Here is a 26,201-nt window from a genome sequence, read left to right on the forward strand (position 1 = left end):
TTTTTTTGTATAAATTTATATCTTCACACTATAATTTTTTATTATGATACAAATGAAGCTGGATGCATATTCTTGTGGATGAGATTAATTAAAAATTTATAATTAAATATGCATGATGACAGTGCTATGTTGAATGGAGAGTGAGAAGGGTTGTCCTTAATCTTATTATTAAAAAAGGAAAAGGAATTTGTTGACGAGATTTTGTTATGACTAGATTTAAACTCGCGCATTGTCCGAAAGTAAAATTAATTAAATTATTTAATAAAAAAATTTAATAATTAATATTAAAGCTAAATAAAATTGTAAAAACATTGTACATTTTAGTGTTTAAAGAAATCCCCCACTTAATACATATATGTTTAGCAAATATAAATATTATAGTACAAAATTAAAGATATTAGATATAATGCAAATATGAATGTTGAGTTAAGATTGATTTTGGAGTTTATATATATGATGATTGATGACAAACATTCATAATTTAAATTAGTTTAATATGTGTGTTAGTGATGTAGGTCCATTACTTCGTATTTCAGCCTAACATTCAAGTTACTTCAGCAATTTCAAATATCACAACTTCAAAATTTCAGTCTATTACACTTTATAAAAAACAATCCGAAACTTGAAGCCAAAAAAGAAGGTTTCAAAAATTTATGAAAAAAAAAAAGTGAAATATTTGGTAGTATTATGAAATAGCTGGAGCACAAGAACACAAAGACAATAACATTACTCGAAGAACATCAGTAATATTCAAAAAGTGGGAGAGCAAAACACAACATGCAAGAGAGCAGAAGTGGTGGAGCAGCTCCTCAAACAATAGAGGTAGTGGAGCAGAATGAAAAAGTATTGCATGTCAAAGAAGACAGCTGCAACGAAAAAAATGTATCAGAAATTGGAAGAGGCGGTGAAGAAAATTTGAAAAGCAAGCTGCATCCTATAACGCTGGGCTCACAACATCATTTGAAGTAAGGAATAGTGTGGCATTTGAGCATCATTTCTCCCACTTGAGCAAAAATCATCTTCCTTCAACCTTGAGCTTCATTCAAAATTTTAGTATTATGCCTATCTAATGTTATTTCTCTGTAATTGAAAAAAAAATGCTTGTTATTGTGAGTAAAAAATATGAAAAAGCCATGAGAGAAGAGGCAAGAGAAATGCATGAAAAAACCAATATAGTTTCTGTGTAATTTTGGTTTTGTTGAACTAAGGTTTAGTTCTCCTTGCTAAGTTGGGATAACACTTTAAGGCTGATTGAAACAGTGAATTTTCTTTTGCCAAGTTGGGATAGCACTTGGTGGTAGCTAGAGTATAAGCTTAGAATTTGATACTAGATGAATTAGGATTGTAATTCATTAGTATTGGTATATGTAATTTGGTTGATTATAGTGAAAATTTTACTATGGTTGTGGTGGAGATTGGATGTAAGTTTCATGGTACTAGAAAACCGAACCAGGATACATGTTGGCCTCATTCCCTTCTTTGTTTCTTTCTGGTTTTAGAGATAAAAAGAAAAAATCTCTTGCATAATCAACTTCCACAAAAAACAAAGCAAAAGAAGTTCACTTCTGAATTTAACTTGATTCAACCCCCTTCTCAAGTTCTATCAGTTCCATCAATTAGTATCAAGAGCAAGGTCTCAATGTGTCAAGCTTTACAGCTTGGAGTAAAGATCCACGACCAATAATATGGGTGCTAACATCATGGCGTACACACTCACTGAAGGACAGTCTAACAATCGACCTCCCTACTTCAACTACATCAACTACTCATACTGAAAAGAGAGAATGAGAATCTTCGTGCAGTCAATCGACTACAATATCTGAAAGATTATTTTCAATGGACCTGACATTCCAACAAAGCAAAATACTGACGGAGATGTGGTGCCAAAGGAAGATAATGAGTGGATAGAGGAAGATCTTGAGGAGTCTTATTAAGAAGTGGGAGGTAAAAAGTATAGCCATCTTTGAAAGAAATAATGTTGATAAAAATCACCTATGATGAGCTAAGAGGCTAGCTGTTGGCCTATGAAACTACTCACTTGTCTCAAGACAGAGATGACAAAAAAAAAATGTAGCATTGAAATCAAGAATGATAGCCAAAGAAGAGGAATTTGATGACAGTATCTCAAATGAAGAAATGGTCCTCTTTGCAAGAAAATGAGAAGATTAATGAGATTCAAAAACAAAGGCAAAGGAACTACTACATCCAAAGATTTCAAGAAAGATCAATCCAAGTTTACTTGTCACCGCTGCAAGGAACCAGATCACTTTAAGTCCGACTGTCCTCAATTGAAGAAAGACGAAAAATCAAAGAAGGACAAAAAGAATGTGCTAATGGCAACATGGAAAGACTTGAAAAATGACATTGATTCTGAAGATGAAAAATATTTTGATCAAGAGACTCAAATGTGCTTGATGGCTGATCACATGGACATAAATGAGGTAGATCTTTCTGATTTATTCATTGATGAATTGCTCTATATTATTATAAAAAATTTTACTATGAACTCAAAAAATCTTTCTGATAAATATGTTAAGCGTAAAAAAGAAAATGAGGTATTGAAAGTTGAAAATAAATTTTTATTAGAAAAGGTAAAGGTAACCGAAACTTGTAATGAGAAATCTTTGAAAGAAGAAAATAATACTTTAAGAGTTTAATTAAATAAATTCAAACTTAAGCATTAGGTCACAGCCTTTACTAATTTAATTGCTAAAATTGAAAGGCTAAGCGAGAAAATTAAGAATTTTATTGGAGACCTAGCAAAATTTCTTTGAGATTCACAAAATCTTAACAAATTACTTGCTTGTCAAAGATCCAGTTTTGAAAAATCTAGACTTGGATTTAAAGAAGAAAGTAATTCTGTTTTCAAACAAACTTTTAAAAAATTTGAAACTTTCTCTTCCAAGAATGTTAAATCCAAAATTTTCAGCAAGTCTCAAAATTCAACAAATAAGAACCATTACTATAAATGCAATAGAAATGGTCATGTTCCTTAATAATGCTTCATTTTTCTAAAATCTTTTGGTGATGATAACAAATTGTATAAAATTGTTCATGATTATAATACTATTGGACAACCAAAAAGATTTCACATAAGAGGATCAAAATGGATTTTGATACCTAAGGTTAGTTGAAGAACATGTAGGTTTGTCTTACATTCAAGAAGAAAAAGGACATGTGATATCTTAAAAGTGGATGTTCAAGTCATATGACTAGAAAGGCTACCTTCTTTATCAAACTCAACAAGTATGATGGAGGATTTGTCACTTTCAAAGATCATGGTAAAGGTAAAATAATTGTCATTGGTAAGGTTGGCAAAGATTTCTCAACTTGTATAGATAGTGTCTTTCAAATAGATAGGTTAAAGTATAATCTATTGAGTATAAGTCAATTATGTGATGTAACACCCTACCACACAGGGCCTTACGCTTAAGTCGTAAAGCAGAGGTGGCAAGGTATTACGACTTCTAAAAGAAAATGATATCTACATAGATATAGTTGGGTGAAATCATATTTAGGAGCCTTGAAGAACAAGCTAAACAAATTGATAAACAGAAAATCGTGACACACTCGCATGGATATTCGTAAAACGGACAGGTAAAATCGAAATATAACTGAACACATATATATACATATCAGAGTTCCAAAACTCAGATAGCAAGCTCCAGACTCGACCTGCGAAGCTAAGGCCGACCAGAGTATATAATTATGTATATATACAACCCAAAATAAAACTCAAACCACAAAATAAACCCCTGTATCTCCAAGTCGACCTCTAGGAGGGACAAAACACAAAATATACATGCGGAGATTCTATAAACATATATACATAGCCTAAAACAAAATATGACAGTCCAAAAGACAGTTCTTCGCTCGTAAGGAAGATACCCAAACGCTCAACGAGGTGTCTCTCGACCTGCATCTGAAAAACAACAACATAGTATGGGATGAGAACCGGAGGTTCTCAGTATGGTAAAGGTGCCCGCATAGTTAATATAAAAGGTCTCGGGAAAGTCCGAGGCATTCCTAGAACTTCGACTCTCAGATTTCAGCTTAAGAATTCAACTAAACCGGAAGTTAGGTAAATTGTCTAAGGTATTCTAGTTCTGAATCTAACTTTAACCCAAGATTCTACTTTCTGTCACTTCTAATCCTCTGAATCACTGGTGGAACAACCCTCGTCATTCCTTCGCCAGACAAGGGGCCTCTCAATTATATAGACAAACATTACAGACAAGGAAAACACAAATAGAGAAGCATTTACAGCAAGTAGAACAAGTAGCAGATAAGCAGAATTTAACAGTTAAGCAAACTAAAACAATGCACACCCAAACAAAGCAAACAAATGCATATGATGTATGCCTGTCCTATGGCTGATGAGTCTCATCTGTCGGTTATACAGCCAACCCGACAAGTCCTGGTAGTTAACCATTAGACAGTCCCTCTGTGCGCGCATCCCCAAGCTCAATAATATTCCATGGAGTTAAACTCCAAGCTCAAATATAATATTCCATGGAGTCAAACTCCAAGCTCAATAATATAGTATTCCATGGAGTTATACTCCAAGCTCAAATATAATATTCAATATTCATATTTATATGCATGCCCATGGGGGAATCCGGGGTGTTAAAGTGCCCGGTCACATCTTGCGACAGAGGGTCAATAAATAGTCTCAAATACACAAGCCACATAATAATCTCTTTCTTTTTAAAATACCACCTCAAATCAAACTCCAATTCTTAAAGAAATTTTGGCATTATCTCCTCTAAGACTCAAATTTCTGCCACCCTTAAAGGGTCCCAACTATCAAACCAAACACCTCTCAGTCACTCAAATCATTTCCAGTAACCAATTATTTCATAATCAAACAAATACTAATATTAAATCTTTTTCCAAACCGACCAACTTCAACAGCAAATTATTGACAACAGCTAAACCTCACATTTTATACCATATACACAAACCATCAATTATTCACTCAGTTCATTCCTATCTTAAGCTCTTCTAGCCTAAGTTTTCACGTGACATTAAATATTAACTACGAGAAACCAAAACCATACCTTCGTACGGAATCAAAATATTCAAAACTCCGGAGAAGCTTTTTGACTGAGCTATTGAAGAAGAAAATGTCCAAAATCGTTTATGCCTCCGGATTAGATTTTTTATTGGAGTTACGGATTTCAAGAAATCGAAGCCGGAAGTTCGGAAGAGTTTATGTTTTTTCTCTTCGTTACGTTCTTCCCTCTCTCCCTTACGATATTCACGTATATATGTATATATATATATGACCGTCTTAGCTTTTTTTTATTATTATTATGTATAAACTATAAACCGCCTTGGTTTCTCTATTATATAGATGCCATATATATATATATATAACACATAACCTAATGCATAATGATAATAACAATATATATGTAACTTGATGCAAAGTTTAAACCACCTTTTATCTCCTATGCTTTATAGCTAATAATAATAATAATAATACTAGCGATAGTAATGATGGTCATGTAATAATAATAATAATAATAAACTTAATAATAATAATAATAATAATAATAATAATAATAGTAATGCAATGAATATGATATATATATATATAAACTTATAATGCAATTTAATACTTACGGTAAGTATATATAATAATAATAATAATAATAATAATAATAATAATAATAATAATAATAATATAATAATATATAATTTGATTAAATTTAAATTATTATAAAATTAGTTTAATTATTGATAATAAAAATAATTTTTCTAAAAATAAAGAATTCTAATTTTATAAAATAAATTATAACTTATTTATATTTATATTTTTAAAACTGAGGGTCACTACATTCTACCCACCTTATAAAAATTTTCGCCCTCGAAAATTGATATAACATGGAAAAGATTCATACTAACGTAACTTCCCTTCTTAAACATGTCAAAGAAAAACAGAAAGATTTGACATGTTTAGTTTGCAAATTCAGGATATTCTTATGGCTTAAAAGTCTATGCAAGTAAAAGATACAAGATAGGCTCGATGCAAAAGGGTTATAAGGCAGGCTGATATTAGAATGACGGGTTTATCGCTTTTAATACTCGTTTCATCTAGTTCCTAATTCTGCCGATTCTAATGGTGTCATCATACGTAATACTTTCGAAACTGGTTCAGCCTCTGACACTAATTCTATCACAACTTACTTTTTCTCTTGACACCTAACCAGTTATTAAAGAGATATTTCTATCGGCCTAAATTTCTAGTATGTATCTAAGTCCAAAACTACGCCCAGTCTTTCTAGTCCTAAACTTCCATATCTGGTTATGTAACCTAAACGAAAGCGGGGTCCTAGCTCTATACAGAACAAATCCTTTCTACGCATTTGGTATCATACTTACCTCGATCCTGTCGTGGCCAACCCGTATCTGCGGCTCTCCCACGCGAACAATCCCTAGACATATGTCCCGGTGCTCCACATCGAAAACACATTCCCAGTCCGTACCTGCGCGGCTCTTCTGGAGTGGTCTCACCAAAGCCTTCCTGTAGCAGTGTCCACTTCATGGAGCAATCCTCAGCGAGCTGGCTCTTCTTAACCAACTCAGTGAAATTTGTTAGCTTTTGTGGATACACGTAATTAAAGATATCTCTCCTTAGTCCTTTCTCATACTGAGCACACTTCCATTCCTCATAATCGGCTGGATTTCCTTGACAAGTTTTTGAGAAACGGCACAGATTGTCGAATTCACGGGTATAGTCAGCGACAGACATATCCTTTTGCTTCAGCTGCATTAACTCCAATTCTTTTGCAATGCGAAACACATGCAAGAAATATTTCCCGTAAAACTCTGTCTTGAATCTATGCCAAGGGACATCCGTTAACTCCACCTGCAAGTTATGACACAACTCTTGCCACCAATTCTGAGCATCTCCCTCCAACATATGAGTCACTATCTCCACTGATTGTACTTCAGGAATGTGCTGAGTGTACAAAAACCTCTCTACTTCTCGAAACCACTGATCAGCCTCCAGGGCATTAGCATTTCCGTTAAACCGAGGTGGACCATTCTTGAGGAAATCAGTAAGGGTCATTGACTTATAGTATCGACTTATGTTACTCGTACTAGCACTAGGGTTTCCACCTCGACGTCCTTGCACTGGTTCAACCTCGGGATTTTCTCTCCGTATACCTCGTTCGGATCCACGAGACGACATCTGGTCCCTGTTCACACCAAACAAGTGATATTAAGTTGATCAGTCTCAATATCGCAAGTTTAATGCTTCAAGTTCCAAATGCATGCTCATGAATATTTATGCCACATATATCAATCAGATATCCTAATAGTACATACACACACCCAGAGTATGCCCAGAAGCATAATCAGTCCATCCCTCAGGCTCTACAGGAACGAACTGCTCTGATACCATAATGTAACACCCTACCACACAGGGCCTTACGCTTAAGTCGTAAAGCAGAGGTGGCAAGGTATTACGACCTCTAAAAGAAAATGATATCTACATAGATATAGTTGGGTGAAATCATATTTAGGAGCCTTGAAGAACAAGCTAAACAAATTGATAAACAGAAAATCGTGACACACTCGCATGGATATTCGTAAAACGGACAGGTAAAATCGAAATATAACTGAACACATATATATACATATCAGAGTTCCAAAACTCAGATAGCAAGCTCCAGACTCGACCTGCGAAGCTAAGGCCGACCAGAGTATATAATTATGTATATATACAACCCAAAATAAAACTCAAACCACAAAATAAACCCCTGTATCTCCAAGTCGACCTCTAGGAGGGACAAAACACAAAATATACATGCGGAGATTCTATAAACATATATACATAGCCTAAAACAAAATATGACAGTCCAAAAGACAGTTCTTTGCTCGTAAGGAAGATACCCAAACGCTCAACGAGGTGTCTCTCGACCTGCATCTGAAAAACAACAACATAGTATGGGATGAGAACCGGAGGTTCTCAGTATGGTAAAGGTGCCCGCATAGTTAATATAAAAGGTCTCGGGAAAGTCCGAGGCATTCCTAGAACTTCGACTCTCAGATTTCAGCTTAAGAATTCAACTAAACCGGAAGTTAGGTAAATTGTCTAAGGTATTCTAGTTCTGAATCTAACTTTAACCCAAGATTCTACTTTCTGTCACTTCTAATCCTCTGAATCACTGGTGGAACAACCCTCGTCATTCCTTCGCCAGACAAGGGGCCTCTCAATTATATAGACAAACATTACAGACAAGGAAAACACAAATAGAGAAGCATTTACAGCAAGTAGAACAAGTAGCAGATAAGCAGAATTTAACAGTTAAGCAAACTAAAACAATGCACACCCAAACAAAGCAAACAAATGCATATGATATGCCTGTCCTATGGCTGATGAGTCTCATCTGTCGGTTATACAGCCAACCCGACAAGTCCTGGTAGTTAACCATTAGACAGTCCCTCTGTGCGCGCATCCCCAAGCTCAATAATATTCCATGGAGTTAAACTCCAAGCTCAAATATATTCCATGGAGTCAAACTCCAAGCTCAATAATAGTATTCCATGGAGTTATACTCCAAGCTCAAATATATTTCAATATTCATATTTATATGCATGCCCATGGGGGAATCCGGGGTGTTAAAGTGCCCGGTCACATCTTGCGACAGAGGGTCAATAAATAGTCTCAAATACACAAGCCACATAATAATCTCTTTCTTTTTAAAATACCACCTCAAATCAAACTCCAATTCTTAAAGAAATTTTGGCATTATCTCCTCTAAGACTCAAATTTCTGCCACCCTTAAAGGGTCCCAACTATCAAACCAAACCCTCTCAGTCACTCAAATCATTTCCAGTAACCAATTATTTCATAATCAAACAAATACTAATATTAAATCTTTTTCCAAACCGACCAACTTCAACAGCAAATTATTGACAACAGCTAAACCTCACATTTTATACCATATACACAAACCATCAATTATTCACTCAGTTCATTCCTATCTTAAGCTCTTCTAGCCTAAGTTTTCACGTGACATTAAATATTAACTACGAGAAACCAAAACCATACCTTCGTACGGAATCAAAATATTCAAAACTCCGGAGAAGCTTTTTGACTGAGCTATTGAAGAAGAAATGTCCAAAATCGTTTATGCCTCCGGATTAGATTTTTTATTGGAGTTACGGATTTCAAGAAATCGAAGCCGGAAGTTCGGAAGAGTTTATGTTTTTTCTCTTCGTTACGTTCTTCCCTCTCCCTTACGATATTCACGTATATATGTATATATATGACCGTCTTAGCTTTTTTTTATTATTATTATGTATAAACTATAAACCGCCTTGGTTTCTCTATTATATAGATGCCATATATATATATATAACACATAACCTAATGCATAATGATAATAACAATATATATGTAACTTGATGCAAAGTTTAAACCACCTTTTATCTCCTATGCTTTATAGCTAATAATAATAATAATAATACTAGCGATAGTAATGATGGTCATGTAATAATAATAATAATAATAAACGTAATAATAATAATAATAATAATAGTAATGCAATGAATATGATATATATATATATAAACTTATAATGCAATTTAATACTTACGGTAAGTATATATAATAATAATAATAATAATAATAATAATAATAATAATAATAATAATAATAATAATATAAATTTGATTAAATTTAAATTATTATAAAATTAGTTTAATTATTGATAATAAAAATAATTTTTCTAAAAATAAAAAATTCTAATTTTATAAAATAAATTATAACTTATTTATATTTATATTTTTAAAATTGAGGGTCACTACATGTGACATTGAATATGCAGTAATCTTTAGAAAATTAGATTGTAGAGTCATAAATGAAAAAATAGGAGCTATTTTATTTATTGCAAAAAGATGTAACAATATCTATGGTCTCACTCTAGATAATTTTAAGGTTCAAAATATAACTTATTTTTCTTCAATGAAATCTAAAAAATGGATGTGGCATAAGAGATTAGGATATGCTAGCATGTTCCAAATTTCTAAACTTGTTAAAAGAGGTTTAGTAAGAGGTCCTCCTAACATTAAGTTTGATAAAGACATCACTTGTGATACTTGTCAAATGAGTAATAAAAAAAATTTCTTTCAAATCCATGGAAGATGTTTCTACTAAGAAACTATTGGAATTGTTGTATCTTGACCTGTTTGGACTAACTAAAACTCAGTATTGGAGAAAAAAGTTATGAAATAGTTATTGTGGATGATTACACTCAGTTTGGTTGAGTGTTCTTATTAGCTCATAATCATTAAGCATTTTCTGTTTTTTAAAAATTCAGCAAGAAGATTCAAAATAAAAAAGAATATAAAAATTGTCTCAATTCGAACTGATCATCGTAAAGAATTTGAAAACTAACATTTTGAATCTTTTTATAATAAATGTGACATATCACACAACTTCTCATGTCCTTGAACACTACAGCAAAATGGTGTTGTAGAAAGGAGGAATAGAATTTTATAATCTAGGTTAAATCTCAATTTCAAACCCAAGTTAAGACCATTTACTCGGGTAATGATCCTGAGTTTAAAATCACTCCTTTTTACACTTTACATGACATCATTCATCAAACTTCTTGTGTTGAAATGTCCCAACAAAATGGTATTATTGAGAGAAAACATTCACACATATTAAATATTGCAAGGGTATTATTTTTTCAATCTGGTTTACCAAAGTGTTTTTGAAATTATGCCATGGGTCAAACTGTACGTTTAATAAATCGATTATCAAGTCCAATTTTAAAAAAATCAAACTCTCTTTGCACTTTTATTTAACAAGAATGCTAACATAAATCATCTTAAAATTTTTGGTTTCACAAAGAAAAAAAAAATTGACTTAAAGACACTAAAAAATGTATTTCTTGGTTATCAAATCGGCACTAAAAGGTATGTTCTATTTGAGCTTCACACTAAAAAAACATATTTGTCCAAAAATGTAGAATTTTAGGATCATTGTTTTTCATATAAATCCACTCAGTCATTTCTTAAAAAAAGTCAATCTGAATTTGCTCTCATGTATAACGTTACTTATCATTTTGATGACATTGATCCTTTTGTTGATAATTCATTGAATTTGCAATATCATTCATCCCCATTACATTCCTATACATCACATCCGCCATAATTGCATGACTTAAGATCTCAACATACACATCATGAGCCCACAAATAGTCAAATACATCTCATAGTACACCAGTTTCACATACACTAACTTCTCATTCTCATGCATCTCAACCTAGTTCATCCCATCATGTTCATGGTCCTAGAAAATTCACCCACATTAGAAAGCCACCTAATTACCTACAAGACTATTATTGCATGTTGGTTAACATAGGTTGCTTTAATGTTCAATCATGTTCGAGGCAATATGGACTACTTCAAATGGTGGATTATGGTGGCTATCCCCCATCCATAGAGCTATTTTCCTTGTTATAACTACTACAGTTGAGGCGAAGACTTATGAACAAGCTGTTGTGCATGAGTGTTGGAGAAATGTAATTGGTCTGGAGTTACTCACTCTTGAAAAGAACAAAATTTGGGCAATTACTTCTTTGCCTCCAAGAAAGCATGTTATTGGTTGCAAGTGGGTCTTTAAGATTAACTTCAATCCCGATGGGAGTATTGAAAGGCATAAAGCTCGGCTTGTGGCTCGAGGTTTTAGTCAGCAAACTAGCTATGATTATTTTGATACATTTAGTCCGATTGTAAAACTTACTACGTTGAGACTTTTACTCACTTTGGCAGCAGAAAAAAGGTGAGAATTATACTAGCTGGATGTGAATACCGCTTTTTTGCATGGTAAGTTACAAGAAGAAGTATACATGCTTCCTCCACAAAGCCTTGTTGTCCCCAATAGTGCAGTTTATCGGCTTGACAAATTTTTGTATGGTCTCAAACAGGCTAGTCGGTAATGGAATTTGCGTCTCACAGGTTTTCTTCAGCAGCATGGCTTCATCAAATCAAGCCATGATCATTCTTTCTTCACCAAATACACTAATAATGGCTTAGCTGTAATTCTTGTATATGTGGATGATTTAGTTTTATCTGGAGACAATTTGGTTGAAATTGAGGCTATCAAGAAAGCATTAGATGCTGAATTTAGCATTAAAGATTTGGAAAAGCTAAAATTTTTCTTGGTATGGAAATAGCATGTAGTTTCCAAGGCATTGCTTTATATCAAGGTAAATACACACTTGACTTACTTGAGGAGTGTGGGATGTTAGAGGCGAAACCAGCCAGTGTTCCTATGCTTTATAATGGTAAAATTTCTAAAGAGAATGGTATGAGACTTGAGGATCTGACATGTTTTCAGAGGTTACTTGTAAGGTTACTATATTTGACTAATACATGGCGAGATATTGCATTTGCTGTGGGAAAGCTTAGTCAACTTCTTGATTGTGCTACTGATGAACACTACAAGGTTGCTCTACATATCCTTGGTTACATCAAACAAGCTCTCGCGAAAATGTTCTTCGCCTCTTTGGTTTTGTTGATTCGAATTGGGCAATATGTGTTGATTCTAGGAAATCAGTGACAGATTATTGTTTTTTCTTGGAATCTTCTCTCGTCTCTTGGAAGAGTAAGAAGCAGACGACTGTGGCTTGTTCTTCTTCGAAAGCAGAGTATCGAGCCATAACTCAAGCAACAAAAGAGGGTCAATAGTTATTGTATTTGCTGCATGATTACCAACTTCCTCATCTGTAACCTATTAATTTCCATTGTGATAATCAATCAACCATGTACATTGCTGCCAATCTAGTGTTTCATGAGCGCACCAAACATATTGAAGTAGATTGTTACCTTGTAAGAGAAAAGGTGCAAGTTGGCATATTGAAGTTGCTGCCCATTAACTCAGCTAATCAAACAATTGATCTTCTCACCAAAGCTTTGGCACCCGGTCATTTTCAAGCACCCACTTCCAAACTGGGCATGTTGGATTTGCATACCCCACTTGAGGGAGGATCTGAACATATTTTAAATGTAGCTATGGTAAACTCTAGTTTAAAGAAAGATGATGAGGATGATAGTATTTTCAGTTCTGGACAAATTTCAAGTGAACTTTAGGGAGAATGATGGAGATGAAAATCTGGACAAATTTCAAGTGCTTCTAACTTGAAAGAGAATGATGGAGATGAAAATGCATTCAGTTATGATAACAAGTTAAAACTGATTGTATAACAAATTTGTAAAATATTGTTATATAATATATTTGATAAATTATACTACTACTATTATTTTATTTAGCTCTTGCATCCAAACAAACTCATAAATTTACTACTAAAAGGAAAAACCTCATAAATTTCATTGCATTTCAACTTTTTTTTCTCTTTGCTCTTTTTCTTTTCTCTAATCCGAACCATCAGCACTTTTTTTCCCCTACCAATACTAAAATCCATCAAAATTATAACATAATGGGATCACAAGAGAAAGAAAACTACATATCGCATGCAAGGTCTTGGTCTAGTAGTCATTTTCTGTGCATTACAATGAATGCATGCTAAGTTCAAAACTTGGCTGATATTAAGTAGTGGATAGAATTATTAATATTGTATGGGTGAGTGTGGTGTGAGTGAGCGTATAATGTCTGGGATTAGGAGCTATCAAATCTATCCGACCGAAGAAAAAAAAAAAACACTACATATCATGAGGACCTAACTACCCTACATAACCCTAGGTCCCCAACACTTGGCACCCAAACTGGCCTCTCATTACAAACATGACATCCCTTAGGAAGGCCAATAAGAACCTACTCACTCGTGGCACCTTCATTAGATATGACTGTTTGCTTTCGGACAAGCACCTTGACGACCATCGTTATGTGGAAGGACTTCAAGTTATAGTGTATCTGTGTAAAAGCAGCTAGTACACTTATTTCACAAAAGAGACAAATGGATGAGCAAATCTTTCCCTTTGAAACAACTAACATAATACATGATGATGATTCCACAGGGCTACAGAAATACATTATGCTCAACAAAATATATTTTTCAATGAATACACACTACCGCCCCATGTTCTCTCCACAGCACACATCTATCTAAAGGAAGACTGAATTTCTTCTAATGTTCTTCCCTTGGTTTCGGGTACCCACAATGCCGTAAAGAAAACGGTGAAGGCAGTTACCACCATGTAAATTGCGAATGTCCCTGTAAAAAGTCAACAGTCAGCAAGCAAGACATGGGAGAGTAGACATTAAACATGGAAACATGCACACGTGTGAGCGTAACACACCTCCGCTACTCCAACTCAAAAGCAAGTTCGCCGTCATTGTGATCCCCCATGCAGTCAACCAGTTTGTCATGGTGGCTACACTACCAGCAAGGCTCTTTATATTCACTGGAAGAATCTGAAAAACAAGAAACAGATTATGCATTGACTGCAGGTCAGCGACCATTAATTCCATGTCAAGAAGTAGGAATACTTTCAAGTATTTTTAATTTTTGGTGCCTACTCATACAGAAAAAAATGTATAGAGAATACAGAGAGGATAAGAATGAATGACAATTTATGCGAGTCCCACCACTTTTTGTTTAAATAAAGTATGGTCTCACCACCAAATATGCCTACTCTCAGTTATCCTATGTATTGGCCTTAATTTTTTGGTCTATATCACACACATGCACCCCAGGATAGAGTGTGAGGGATTTATGTGGTATCAAACCCGTGACCTTGTAGAGTACTTTTTGTTTTGAGTAATTAAAGTAAATACCTCTGACATTATAAGCCATGGGATTGGTCCCAGCCCTAGGGAGAACCCAATTACCATAACCTACAAAGAAGCAGTTGCTCAAAGTGTTGAATGCTAAAATTCATAGATCACAGAAATAAATAAATAAATAACTTGTTCAGCCAACTAGATCCAATATCGTACCACAAGTCCAACAACAGAAACAGTTGCCAAAATGTTTTGCAGATGAGAATCTGCAGATACAACTCCCTGGTATCATTGAAATATACCAGTTAGAAGCATAGCTAAGGCATGGAAATTGAATCAAGCTGTTAATTACCATTACCTACCTCCAGATAGAACGCTACAGAAACAACGAGAAGACTAACTGTCATTAGAGATGACGATATCTGCAGAAGAGAAGACCAACTCAATATTATAGAACTCCATATACATTATTTAGTAAGATAGGTCTTACAGAAAATCAATTTTGTTTAATACTCACAATTAGAAGTAGTCTTCTTCCACTTTTGTCCACCAGCCATGTAGTGATTCCAGTTGCTATGACCTGGAAAAGAAAAGATGATTATGAGAACGGAATTCTATATTATATTAGCATGAAATCCGATATGTACTCGATGCTTTATTGTCCAAACCTGAATAGCTCCAAGTCCAACTGTAGCAGCACTGCTGGATTGAATTCCTGTTACAATACTGAGGTCAAATACCAACACAAGTGCTACCTTGATAAATCCAAAGCTTGTTTATGACCTCAAAATAATTACTATTACCATGTGCGGAAATGTAAATTAATGAAAAATATATAATTACTGTAAATTATAGAACAGGACAACTACCTTCACATTCCTTTTCATTTAATGACTATTATCACAATCAAAAAGCTCACATGATTATGAAATATAATACAAATAACTGGAGATTACTGCCTCATAGGTGCCATTTCCATCCCATATCTACTATCTCAAATCTCAATCCATTCAAATCATAGCTCAGAGTTTAGAATGGGATTGAAGTTTAGAATTGGAATCGCAATTGGTGACCCCCACAATAACTTCTTGTTTTCATCTCAAATTAAGCATTGGATTAGAGTTTACAATTGGCATTGGGCTCTTCAATTCCAACTTTCATGTTTCCAGTTTCGTATAGGGTTGTAATTATGATTCCATAGTCCACATACCAATTTTATGCAAACGATGAGTTTCCTCAATTCTTAAAGACAACATAAGAATTACCAATTCCAAGACTTATGAAATGTCTCTCGCCTTATTGTACTTGGTGTTTGAACTTAACAATAATGTCTACTTTAGTAATTAAATGCAACACTCATTAATTAAAGTTAAATATTCTCTTTCTTGATATTAAATTAGTAATAATATAATTACATATTTTATTTTTGATAATTATTAATAACTAAATATTCTTTCTTAAAAAATCATTTTACAAATATCTATTTATAGGATTTAGTTAAAGAGTGCGCTAAAGACATTGATCAAGAGTATGAAAGAGAAAAATTTACATTTTTATTCCATCAAAAAAATTTATTTGTAGTATATCCTTAGGAAAACTCTTATTTATAATAAAATAATTTGTAGTGATAAGTATGTTTTTTATGTTTTATTTGTCTCAATTTCATTCATAACATTTCAAATATATTTCAATTTTGATCCTAGTATTGTCACGTTAACATCTCCACATGGATGAAGATTAAAACTTATTTGAAATATCCGTGATAAAACTTATTCAAATCTTCGTTATTCTCTCTTTCCTAAACTCCGACCAGCATCACCCTGCCCCCAAATAATAATAATAATAATAATGATGATGAAATTTAACTTAACAATTGATAAGTTACCTGCATTCTGAAAGATGATCGTTGCATAGAACAAAACTCCATTGATACCGCTCAATTGCTGAAGTGCAAGTAATCCAATTCCAATCTGGAGTTGCCAGGTTAGCAAAAGTTTGCAGGTGAGTTTTCATATAAATAACAAAGGAAATGCTAGTTATGATACAGTGTATAAGCTTGAAACTAGAAAGAGATAACAGTGTACCGTTAAAGGGAACCAATATCTTTTCCTCTTGAGATCTGCAAACCGTATTGTTACTCTTTTTCCTGATGATGCCACAGATCTCTATAGAAAGCAAATTGATAATCAGTTTATGGTTGTTAACACATGTTATTAAACTATTCTATAACAGAACTTTGATGCTTATTCTCATGCAAGTGACTTGGTTAGCAAAAGTCACAAAACAACATGAGTGAAATACCTTAATTTCTTGTACTTCAAGAGATATATCAGTATCAAATCCTCGAAGTACTTGCAAAGAAGTTTCAAACTCATCTGTCATCCCCATCTTGGCCTATACTTCCCCAAGTCCAACCAACAAAGGAAGGATAATTGAAAGAAAGGGAGAAACGAAGAGAGAAAATCAGCAAATAGCAGAATGTCTTACAAACATTTTACTTAAGATATGAGCATATTAACGAAGTTGAAGGTTCAAGATATCTTGTAAACATATGATCATACCAACCATCGGGGAGATTCTGGTATGAAAAATAATCCGGGAATTAATACTGTACAAGGCAAAATTCCTGAAATAGGATAGAACAAGGTATATTGTTATTATATCAGTTGCAGAAACTATGTAATGGTTTGATCTGCAGACTAATATTTCAAACCAAGTCCTAAGTATGTATTGTTCTGTCAATTGTTTGATGTTAAGCAGGAAAGTTACTCAAAATCATGATTATAATATTGTCATTAGAGCATTCTGTTTTATGAGCCTTAAGTTTGATGTGTATGATTAGGCCATCGCATGGATGCTCTTTCAAATGTTCAGAACCTCTTGCTTAACTTCAATATGAAATAACTTCCCACTTTTTAAGAGCAGCTATAGGTAAAATACACACATTTTTTTAGTACAGATAGACATAATATTCTATTGTCATACAAATTTGACCTATGTACGCACAAACACCAAACATGTTCCTTGTGTTCCTTTCAGTTAAACTTAAATGTGATCGTAGTTAACTAAGGTTATTAAGAGTTCCATATGTCCATCGACAAACATTGAATCAATAAATAATTAGGATTTTACCTAAAATTGCAAGCACTCTCCAGTTGACAAAAAGGCCAAGCAGATATGCCAGCATTATTCCAATCGTAACAGATAGCTAAGCCAAAAAAATATATTACATGAATGAGAAATCTTAATTTCAAATACAATGAACAGGAAACAAAGTATGTATGTAGCTTTGTTTTGATTTCCTAATCACTACTACTTTTTACCAAATCTTGAGAAGAAATTGGAGATTAGAAAAAATTGTGGCACTATTATAATTAAAACTAAAATTAGGATATTAAAGCAGAAACCGAAGTTGAGTGTAGGCTTACTACCTGGTTAACTGATCCAAGGCTGCCTCGCATGTTTTGAGGTGCTATCTCAGCTATATAAACAGGCACCTAAATAGTATCAGATAGACTAGGTTAACTCTGTAAGTCCAACCCAACAAATGAGTGACATAAGGGAGAAACTAATTTTACCACATAAGATATAATCCCAACGCCAAAACCTTCCAATAATCTCCCCATAAATAAAAACGAGGAATCCTATTGGAATCAACAAAATAGAAATACAATGCATCAGGCAACAAATGGGTTACAAATAACAGATGAGGAAGTGTGAATATTAGTACTCAAAAGGCAACATACTAGTACTTGATAGCACCTACTTTGGCAAAAGAAATGGCGAGCCACCCTATTATATTCGGTATTGCAGCAATCATCAATGACTGAAACATCATTCAAAACATGCAAAAACCATCACCACTCCGATCACATTCATAGTTATTCCTTCAAAGCAGCTCAGATTAGACCAAAAAGGAAAGGGCGAAAAAGGGCAAACTAATATTTGGCATCCAAAAGATTCTAATTCCCACAAAATAGCTAGATAAATGAGGCAAAGGTAATCCTGCCTGTGGCCCTATTGGTAAAGCTTATCAAACTTTTATGATTTTTAAGGGGTCATGGGTACCTTTATTTCATTCTGAGGATATTTTGTTGAAACTAAAATCTTGTGGGCATCAAAATGGTGGTTTAAAATTTACCCAATCGTATAGCCACATTTGCTTTTTTTGAATAATCATTCACAGAATCTATGTAAAAAATAGTTATTTTTGTTCAAGTGGCGTTACCTATGCATGCATCAAATTATTTTTAAATTGAGAGAGAATCAAAATTAAATTCTAAAAGTAATTACCCCTTTGCGACCAATATACTCTGCTATCTGACCACTTGCAATAGCTCCAACCATGGCACCCACGTTGGACAGAGATCCAAACACTGAGAACTGCACCCAAAAGATTCAAACGTAAACTCCAAGAAAAAGAGTAACTCAACCAAATCCAACCATAAATAAATAAAAAATAAAAAACTAAACCTCGGAAAGTGAGAGCTTTAGATCTTTGATTATGGCTTCCTGCGTTGGCGAAGAATACCCACACTATGCCCAATAAAGAAACAAACCCAATTCATCAAAATAACAATAATCAAGATAATAAACGAGCGATGGGTAAAGATCGAAACAAGGAGAACCGAGGCAAACCGTGAAACCGAATTGGATGGGACCCAAGGCGGCGACGAGAACGCAGAAAAGGACCGAAACGGCACCGTCGCGCATGACCTGTGCAGATGAGCCCATGGTGCTGGACGTCCTTGAACCCATCTTGTACCAGCTCCCCGTGTGGAGGAACGGTTTCTGAAGGTCCCTCCCAACCGCTTCCTCATCCCTGAAACTCATCTTTTCGCTGCTGATTCAGAACAGAACCCCCTCCCCTCCCTCTTGCGTTCTACGTGTTCGTGAAAATGTCACACAGAAAAAGGGATGTCAGTCTTGACTGGTAGCAGCTCACTGCTGAGCTGTGATTAATTGACAAGTCAGAAATTGTTGTTGTTGTTCGTCAGATTTGAACAAGAGGACAAGATGTTTCAAGTGAATTTTGTCAGCTTTGGGAATCGAAGCTAGGAATTTGTTGGGAAAATATAAAATGTTCGGATTGGTTTAAAGATTTTGCGTTGTTGGTGTGGTGAGGGAGTGAAGTGCGTGCACTACTCATTCAATCATGCTTATCTCACTCTCAAATGGTGGATTATTATTATTATTATTATTGTTAGTTATTTTGTGTGGGGGTCTGAATCTCAATTCTGAAGCTTCAATAATTGTCGCGTGTTTGATGCTACATTTGGTAATCAAACCTGAAAGCCTCACGAGGGATATGGCACCTGTTCTGCTATTCGCACGCATCAAGGGAAATAATGTAATAATAATGCATTAATAGATTAAGTTACGTGATTAATTAACTGGTGGATGTCACGTCCAATTATGGACCATTGTTTTCACTTATTTCTCAATTATTTTTAATTATTATAACACTCTTCAGTTTCGGTCATCAATTTTATATTCTCACACGTAAATATAGGATTAACATATTTCACTATTAAGAACTAGTAATCAGGGGGCGGAGCTAGACTCCTTAGGGATAATCATTACTATTAATATAATATAAACAATAATATACGGTTACTAAAACAAAATTAACAATATATAAAAATAAATTTAATTTTAGGTGGAAACTCAGTTCCAGTCGACTTCACATAAAGTTTATAGCTGAGAGTCGTTAGATAAAAATTTAGTCAAATCAGTCAAATTATCTAACGGCTCTCACCTATCAACTTCACGTGAAGTCGACGTACTGTACCTGAATTTTTACCTTAATTTTAATATAATATCAATATAAAATAATTTTACACATATATTCAACTAAATGACATTATATCAATAAAAATAGTTATTTTTTATATTTATTATTTATATAATTATCTAAAAATACGAATATAAGTGAATGACGGTATAAAATGTTTTATTTTGTAAATATATTAAAATTAAGTTCATAAAAATAAAATAAATATTTAGTTATCAAAACATCTAACTAAGCAATAAATGTATTTAATTTTGTAAAAATTTTGTAAAAAATTTATAACAACTAACTTCAAATATTAACATTGTAGTTTGTAATATAGCATTTAATTTTTTTTTGGCAAGATAAATAATTTGCATTAAGACATATCATAGCCTATGAAAGTAAAAGAGAAAAAATTATAAGGACTCATGGCAAAACTTGAATGATTTTTAAAGACTATGACTTACAATTGGTTTTGTCGAAAATAAGATCCACACGATTTTAGTAACTCAAGGTCATTAATTATAGAATCTGACTAAAAATAGCAGCAAACTCTTTCTCAGGATAAATAACTAAGTTATCTTCAAGGAACTCACTTTATTTTATTGTTTTGTTTTAATCATTTTTATTATGAGAAAGTTCTTTGTTGTTATTGTTGTTGTTGATACTAAAAAAAATTAAAATACGTCATTGTTATAGTATTTAAAAATATTTGTCTAACTTATTAAAAAAAGTTAAAAATTAATATTTAATTTAAAAAATATAAAAATAAATAATTATTAAATATTTAAAATTTATCATAAAAAATAAATTAGATAAAAATTAAATACCAAGTTATAGATACCATAAAATTTACTATAAAAAATAATGTACATCTATCTGTCAACTAAGTGATAAGATTTTTATTTTCATGTTTCTTTTAATATCATCTATAACTCAAAAATTTTACAACATCTTTGACAAAATTTGGCACATCAATCTCATAATCTTGTAGTTAGAACTTCAAAAGAAGTAATTCATGTTCAAGAAAAGAAAAATTTATAAGGACTCATGACAAAATTTAAATGATTTTTAAAAATTATAACTTACAATTAATTTTGCTGAAATTGTGATCGGCACTTCTTTAATGACTCAAGATCCTAAAATTGCGATCGGCACTTCTTTGAGGATTTAAGATAATTTATTATAAAATCTTACTAAAAATAGCAGCAATTTTTTTGGTTCTTAATATTAATAACCAAGTTGGTTGTATCTTTGGTGGCCACAATTTTAATGGGTAGCTGTAACTATTGTTACGTTGACCAACGAATGAAAAACTGACATGTGGACATTCGTTGGTGTGTTTAAGCGCATAATTAACAGACTAACAATGATAACATTTTATCGAAACTGTTTAACATTACAAATCAAATTGCACCGGTGAAAATTCAGATATAGTCGACTTCATATGAAGTTAATAATTGAAAATTGTTAGATGATTTAACTGATTTGACTAAATTTTCATCTAACAACTCTCCGCTATCAACTTCATGTGAAGTCGACTACACTTGAATTTCCACCAATTGCGCCACCAATTATCTCTTAACTGCCAAAAAAGTAATTTTGATGTCTCAAAATGAGATGGCATTGAATTCAAAACTTCTTAAAATTATTGTTGTATGTGATGCTTAAAAAAGAATATTAGCCATTTCCACAATTTCCATCAGGTGTAAGATCAAAATAAATTCAAATCAGAATAATACCTTACTAACACCATAAACATTGTCTTTTTATAAATAAGTTGCTCCAATCTTCAATAATATTTTACGAATAATACTTACAACAAAAAAACATTTTTATCAAGCTGCAATTAGAGTTATTAAAATAATAGCTCCATCTAATATATGCAACTCTTTACAAAATGTCCATTTAATTTGCTCTTTTACTTGTCTCAAGTTCATTAAAAAACAATCATGTTTATAATTTCAATTGCTTGAGTATTTTATAATTGATCGTTACTCCTCTTACAAAAGAAGTACAAATAATACAGTGAATTATGTAAAAAATTTATAAATTTAAAGTACTTGATTTGAAACTACAACTAGTGCTAATTGCCATAATTTTTTAATCGTTATTGATTTTTATTTTTTCATATTTAGGTGCAGTCAATTTTATATGAAATTGATAATTGAAAGTCATTAGATAAAAATTAGTTAAATTAATCAAATTATTTAACATTCTCAACTATCAACTTGATGTAAAATTGATTGTATATGAATTTTCACATTACGCTTAATACATAATAGGGTCCTAAAATATCCAATACTACAGCGATGCCCTAATTACTAAGGCTATCTTTATTTTCTTTCTTTCCCTAATTTTAGTTCCAAAATTTCTTATGCATTGCAGAGCTTAGGTATGAAATCATGGTTTCTTGGCAGAAGCATATGCTTCACCGACTTTGTGTTTAGCTTGGTCATAAGTGGCTGATGTTTTATCTTTAGCGGTCATAACGGTTTCTCCGATAGCATTGGAGGCTTTGTTTGCTTGCTTCTTAGTTGCTGCGTACGCACCAGAGGCTTTATCTTTTCCGTATTCCACTGCGCCTGCGGTTTTGTCTTTTCCATATGCCACTGCGCCTGCGGCTTTATCTTTTCCATATGCCGCTGCGCCTTTTACTTTCTTTGACGCACTTGATGCCGTTTCTGAAGCGTACTGGGATGCATCTACACAACACACAATCATCAATTTTTCCATAAATAATTAGGGCTTTGATGTTTTATATATAATAATCAATTCTTGGCATAATTTCTTGTTTGATCTTAAAGACACTCACCCGATGCTGCAGATTTAACTTTTTCCGTGGCATTGGAGGCTGCTTCTTTAGCTTCAATCTTTGAGTTCTGTGCTATTTTGGCTTTTTCACTGCTTAACCTTTTCTGCACTTGGTCATCATGTATGTTCTGCTGTTTTTGCGCCTCATTACTGTTCATTCTCAAACCACTGCCCCAAAAGTTGTAAATAATTCAACAATATAATGATACAACTTATAAAACATTAGAGAATTTCCAGGTATGGCAAGAATACCGATATTTCAGTAATTTTAATCATCGATTATAATTGAGATCAACGGCTAAAATTATTAAAATATTAATATTTTTAAAAAAATTTAATTTTGATATAATAACAGTGTAAAATAGTTTTACACATGTATCTAATTATGTAAGATTGTATTAGTAAAAATAATTAACTTTCATATTAATCGCATGAATGGTCATCGAAAAAAACAGATGTAATTGCACGATTGTGTAAAATACTTTAGACTACTGTTAGCACATTAAAATTAAAATCATACATTGGCATTGATAATTGAGATTATGACATCATAATTTCTTTGGCATGTGCTAGCTTATAACGTTTTCAACGAAAAACAATCTAATAGAAACACCCAAAATTTGTCTTATTTAACATTCATTAATTTTTAACATTCATTAATTGTCTTATTTTTTAATATAGTTTTTAACTCTTATAAATATAAATGTATGCTTGTAAGAGACAAATGTAGTTGTACCTTTTGATTTTGTCATAAGCCCAAGTAGCAGCCGATTCAGTCTTTTCTTTGGCCTTTTCGGCGGCGGCGGCGGCACTATCCTTGGCTTCCACGGCGGTTTCTTTGGTACCTTCAGCCACTTTCTCACCCCATGGTCTACACATGCCCACACACATTGCTAGAAACAACACCAACACGAAAAGCTTTGTGGTTGCGGCCGCCATCTTTAACTTCTCTTTACTATTTATATATATTCCTTACTGTTTTGTTTGAAATGAAAATAATTCGTCTTAGAGGTATATATATATATACACACACATTAATTAGTTCCGGGAGAAAACATGGTGACTATAAATGGATGGTGTTTTGTGAATATAGAGTGTTTTAAGGAAGATAAGGCTTCAAGGTTTGGCCATGTGTTTGGATAGACATGAAATATAGCGAATCATCATGTGCATGAAGAGTTGAAGACCAATGTTGATTCATGTATGGGATACCTAGCCATCCTACGCAAATATGGTGATGCATGCAAGACCCTTTAGTATTTGTGGAGAGAAATTCTCACGCTTTTGCAAAGTTACAGTGAAATTTAGAGCTAGCTAGAGAATGATGACATGTATTGTTTTTGCTCAAAATGATCTGCCATATTAGTGATCTTTTCGAATAAAAAAGGAAAGTAATATGATAGAACAAATGAATATTTATTTCAAAGATAAAAGGAAAATTCTCAAGTATATATGGACATTATAAAAAAAATTTTATTTACTATTTTGTATTGGAAGTCACTCAAAACGTCTTTTTTTTTAAGATGTTTTTTAGTAATTAAAATTTAATACATATAATCGATTAAGTAGTATTATTTTTATCAAAATTAGGTCAAACAAATTAATTTAACTGAAAAAATGGTGAATCAAATCTTGAACTAGTCTAAATTAATATTATTTTTTATATAAAATAACTATAATACTCTTATTATAGAAAATAAGTAAAATACTCTTATTATATATATATATATATATATATATATATATATTAGTTTTAAAAATTCCAAATTCTAATCCTATGGAAGAAAAAAAGTGAAAGGCTAAAATTTAGGATTCTCAAAATTAATATATATATATATATATATATATATATATATATATATATATATATATAGAAAATTAATATATATAATATAAATATTTTAGTCATATTTTATAATAAGAATATTATAGTTGTTTTTTATAAAAATAATATTAATTTATACCAGTTCAAGATTTGATTCGCCATTTTTACAGTTAAATTAATTTGTCTGGTCTAATTTTGACAAAAGTAACACAATTTAATCGATTATATATATTACATTTTAATTATTAAAAAAATCTGTAAAAAAAGACGTTTTAGACGTTTTTATTTAAGTGGCTCCCTTTTTATCATGTAGTTTGTATTCGTATTTGTGAAAATTCTGATCAATTTTAAAAATATTTCCAATATCAATAAAAGAAAAAGCTTTAAGTTAAGAAATATAATAATTGAGAGATATATTATATGTAATAGTTTTAGACATAGGAACATTAAATATCCATTCTTTGAGATGGGAATATAAATTTCATATTTAATTTGTAGGAATAAATTCTTCATGGGAATAACTTAAAAAATTTCTTATAATAAACACACAAGTAATAAGTAATTAATTATAATTAATCTTAACTACCGTAAAAATAAACATATGTGAATATCAAAATTAGTTTTTACAAACAAAGGAGCCAAATTATAATTTATCAAAAAAATTACATTCTTATTTTAGGTAAAGATACTAGAAATATTCAAGATAAATTCTTAATTTCTTTTACTGTATTCTTTTTCCTAAAATACAATAAACCTTAAAGAGGTCTCAAAAAAATTTCATACAAGATACTTTAGTTTCAAACAAAATTTTATTCACTAAAAATCTTTGAGAATTATTTTGGTTAGACACATTGAATCCTTTGTAGCTTTCAAACAAGTTTTTAACATGCATGTTGGAAAAATAAATTCCTAACAAGTTTATTATAAGACAATTAAATTCTAAAAAATAATACTTTAAGACGAATTAACCCCTTTTTAAAATGACGTAAAAACTAATCTGTTCAATGTGAGTATTGTTTAAAGGTAAAAATTTATTAGAGATCAAACGTTTGATATATAATTTAGTGGAGACCAATTTT

General features: G+C 32.3%; 3 protein-coding genes across 4 annotated transcripts; all 3 read right to left on the reverse strand.

Moving 5' to 3' along the window:
* Nucleotides 1–6,343: 6,343 nt before the first annotated feature.
* Nucleotides 6,344–7,201, reverse strand: LOC130965049 (uncharacterized). Its single transcript, XM_057889918.1, has one exon. It carries the CDS (start codon nt 7,199–7,201, stop codon nt 6,344–6,346), a length of 858 nt encoding a protein of 285 aa, XP_057745901.1.
* A 6,175-nt stretch (nt 7,202–13,376) lies between these two features.
* Nucleotides 13,377–20,019, reverse strand: LOC130966656 (sugar transporter ERD6-like 6). 2 transcript variants are annotated; one of them, XM_057891477.1, is made up of 18 exons: nt 19,349–20,019; nt 19,184–19,246; nt 19,004–19,093; nt 18,477–18,536; nt 18,289–18,354; nt 18,142–18,207; nt 17,843–17,918; nt 17,272–17,336; nt 17,012–17,104; nt 16,795–16,875; nt 16,596–16,680; nt 15,379–15,425; nt 15,228–15,290; nt 15,073–15,132; nt 14,927–14,992; nt 14,765–14,824; nt 14,287–14,401; nt 13,378–14,201 (listed from the first exon to the last, which is right to left on the reverse strand). In XM_057891477.1, the coding sequence occupies exons 1-18, from the start codon at nt 19,541–19,543 to the stop codon at nt 14,089–14,091; spliced, it is 1,464 nt and encodes a 487-aa protein (XP_057747460.1). In that variant the 5' UTR covers nt 19,544–20,019; the 3' UTR covers nt 13,378–14,088. The 2 variants fall into 2 exon arrangements, with proteins under 2 accessions (XP_057747469.1, XP_057747460.1); XM_057891486.1 differs by lacking the exons at nt 18,289–18,354; nt 18,477–18,536 and having other exon boundaries at nt 13,377–14,201.
* A 2,867-nt stretch (nt 20,020–22,886) lies between these two features.
* On the reverse strand, nt 22,887–24,236 carry LOC130965065 (late embryogenesis abundant protein 76-like). The gene is made up of 3 exons (XM_057889920.1): nt 24,034–24,236; nt 23,299–23,465; nt 22,887–23,188 (listed from the first exon to the last, which is right to left on the reverse strand). The coding sequence occupies exons 1-3, from the start codon at nt 24,234–24,236 to the stop codon at nt 22,887–22,889; spliced, it is 672 nt and encodes a 223-aa protein (XP_057745903.1).
* Between the last annotated feature and the right edge of the window lie 1,965 nt (nt 24,237–26,201).

Source organism: Arachis stenosperma, chromosome 1, assembly GCF_014773155.1.
Source record: "Arachis stenosperma cultivar V10309 chromosome 1, arast.V10309.gnm1.PFL2, whole genome shotgun sequence".
Classification (NCBI taxonomy): domain Eukaryota; kingdom Viridiplantae; phylum Streptophyta; class Magnoliopsida; order Fabales; family Fabaceae; genus Arachis; species Arachis stenosperma.

Excerpts from the sequence above, each read along its gene's own strand:
- LOC130965049 (XM_057889918.1), bottom strand. The coding sequence starts at position 7,201 with ATGTCGTCTCGTGGATCCGAACGAGGTATACGGAGAGAAAATCCCGAG.
- LOC130966656 (XM_057891477.1), bottom strand. The coding sequence starts at position 19,543 with ATGAGTTTCAGGGATGAGGAAGCGGTTGGGAGGGACCTTCAGAAACCG. Across the intron at positions 18,537-19,003 it reads AGTATATTGGTCGCAAAGGG|TCATTGATGATTGCTGCAAT; the intron begins GTAATTACTTTT and ends ATGATGTTTCAG. Across the intron at positions 16,681-16,794 it reads GATATTGGTTCCCTTTAACG|ATTGGAATTGGATTACTTGC; the intron begins GTACACTGTTAT and ends TGGCAACTCCAG.
- LOC130965065 (XM_057889920.1), bottom strand. The coding sequence starts at position 24,236 with ATGGCGGCCGCAACCACAAAGCTTTTCGTGTTGGTGTTGTTTCTAGCA. Across the intron at positions 23,466-24,033 it reads GCTTATGACAAAATCAAAAG|TGGTTTGAGAATGAACAGTA; the intron begins GTACAACTACAT and ends CTTTTGGGGCAG. Across the intron at positions 23,189-23,298 it reads AGTTAAATCTGCAGCATCGG|ATGCATCCCAGTACGCTTCA; the intron begins GTGAGTGTCTTT and ends TGTGTTGTGTAG.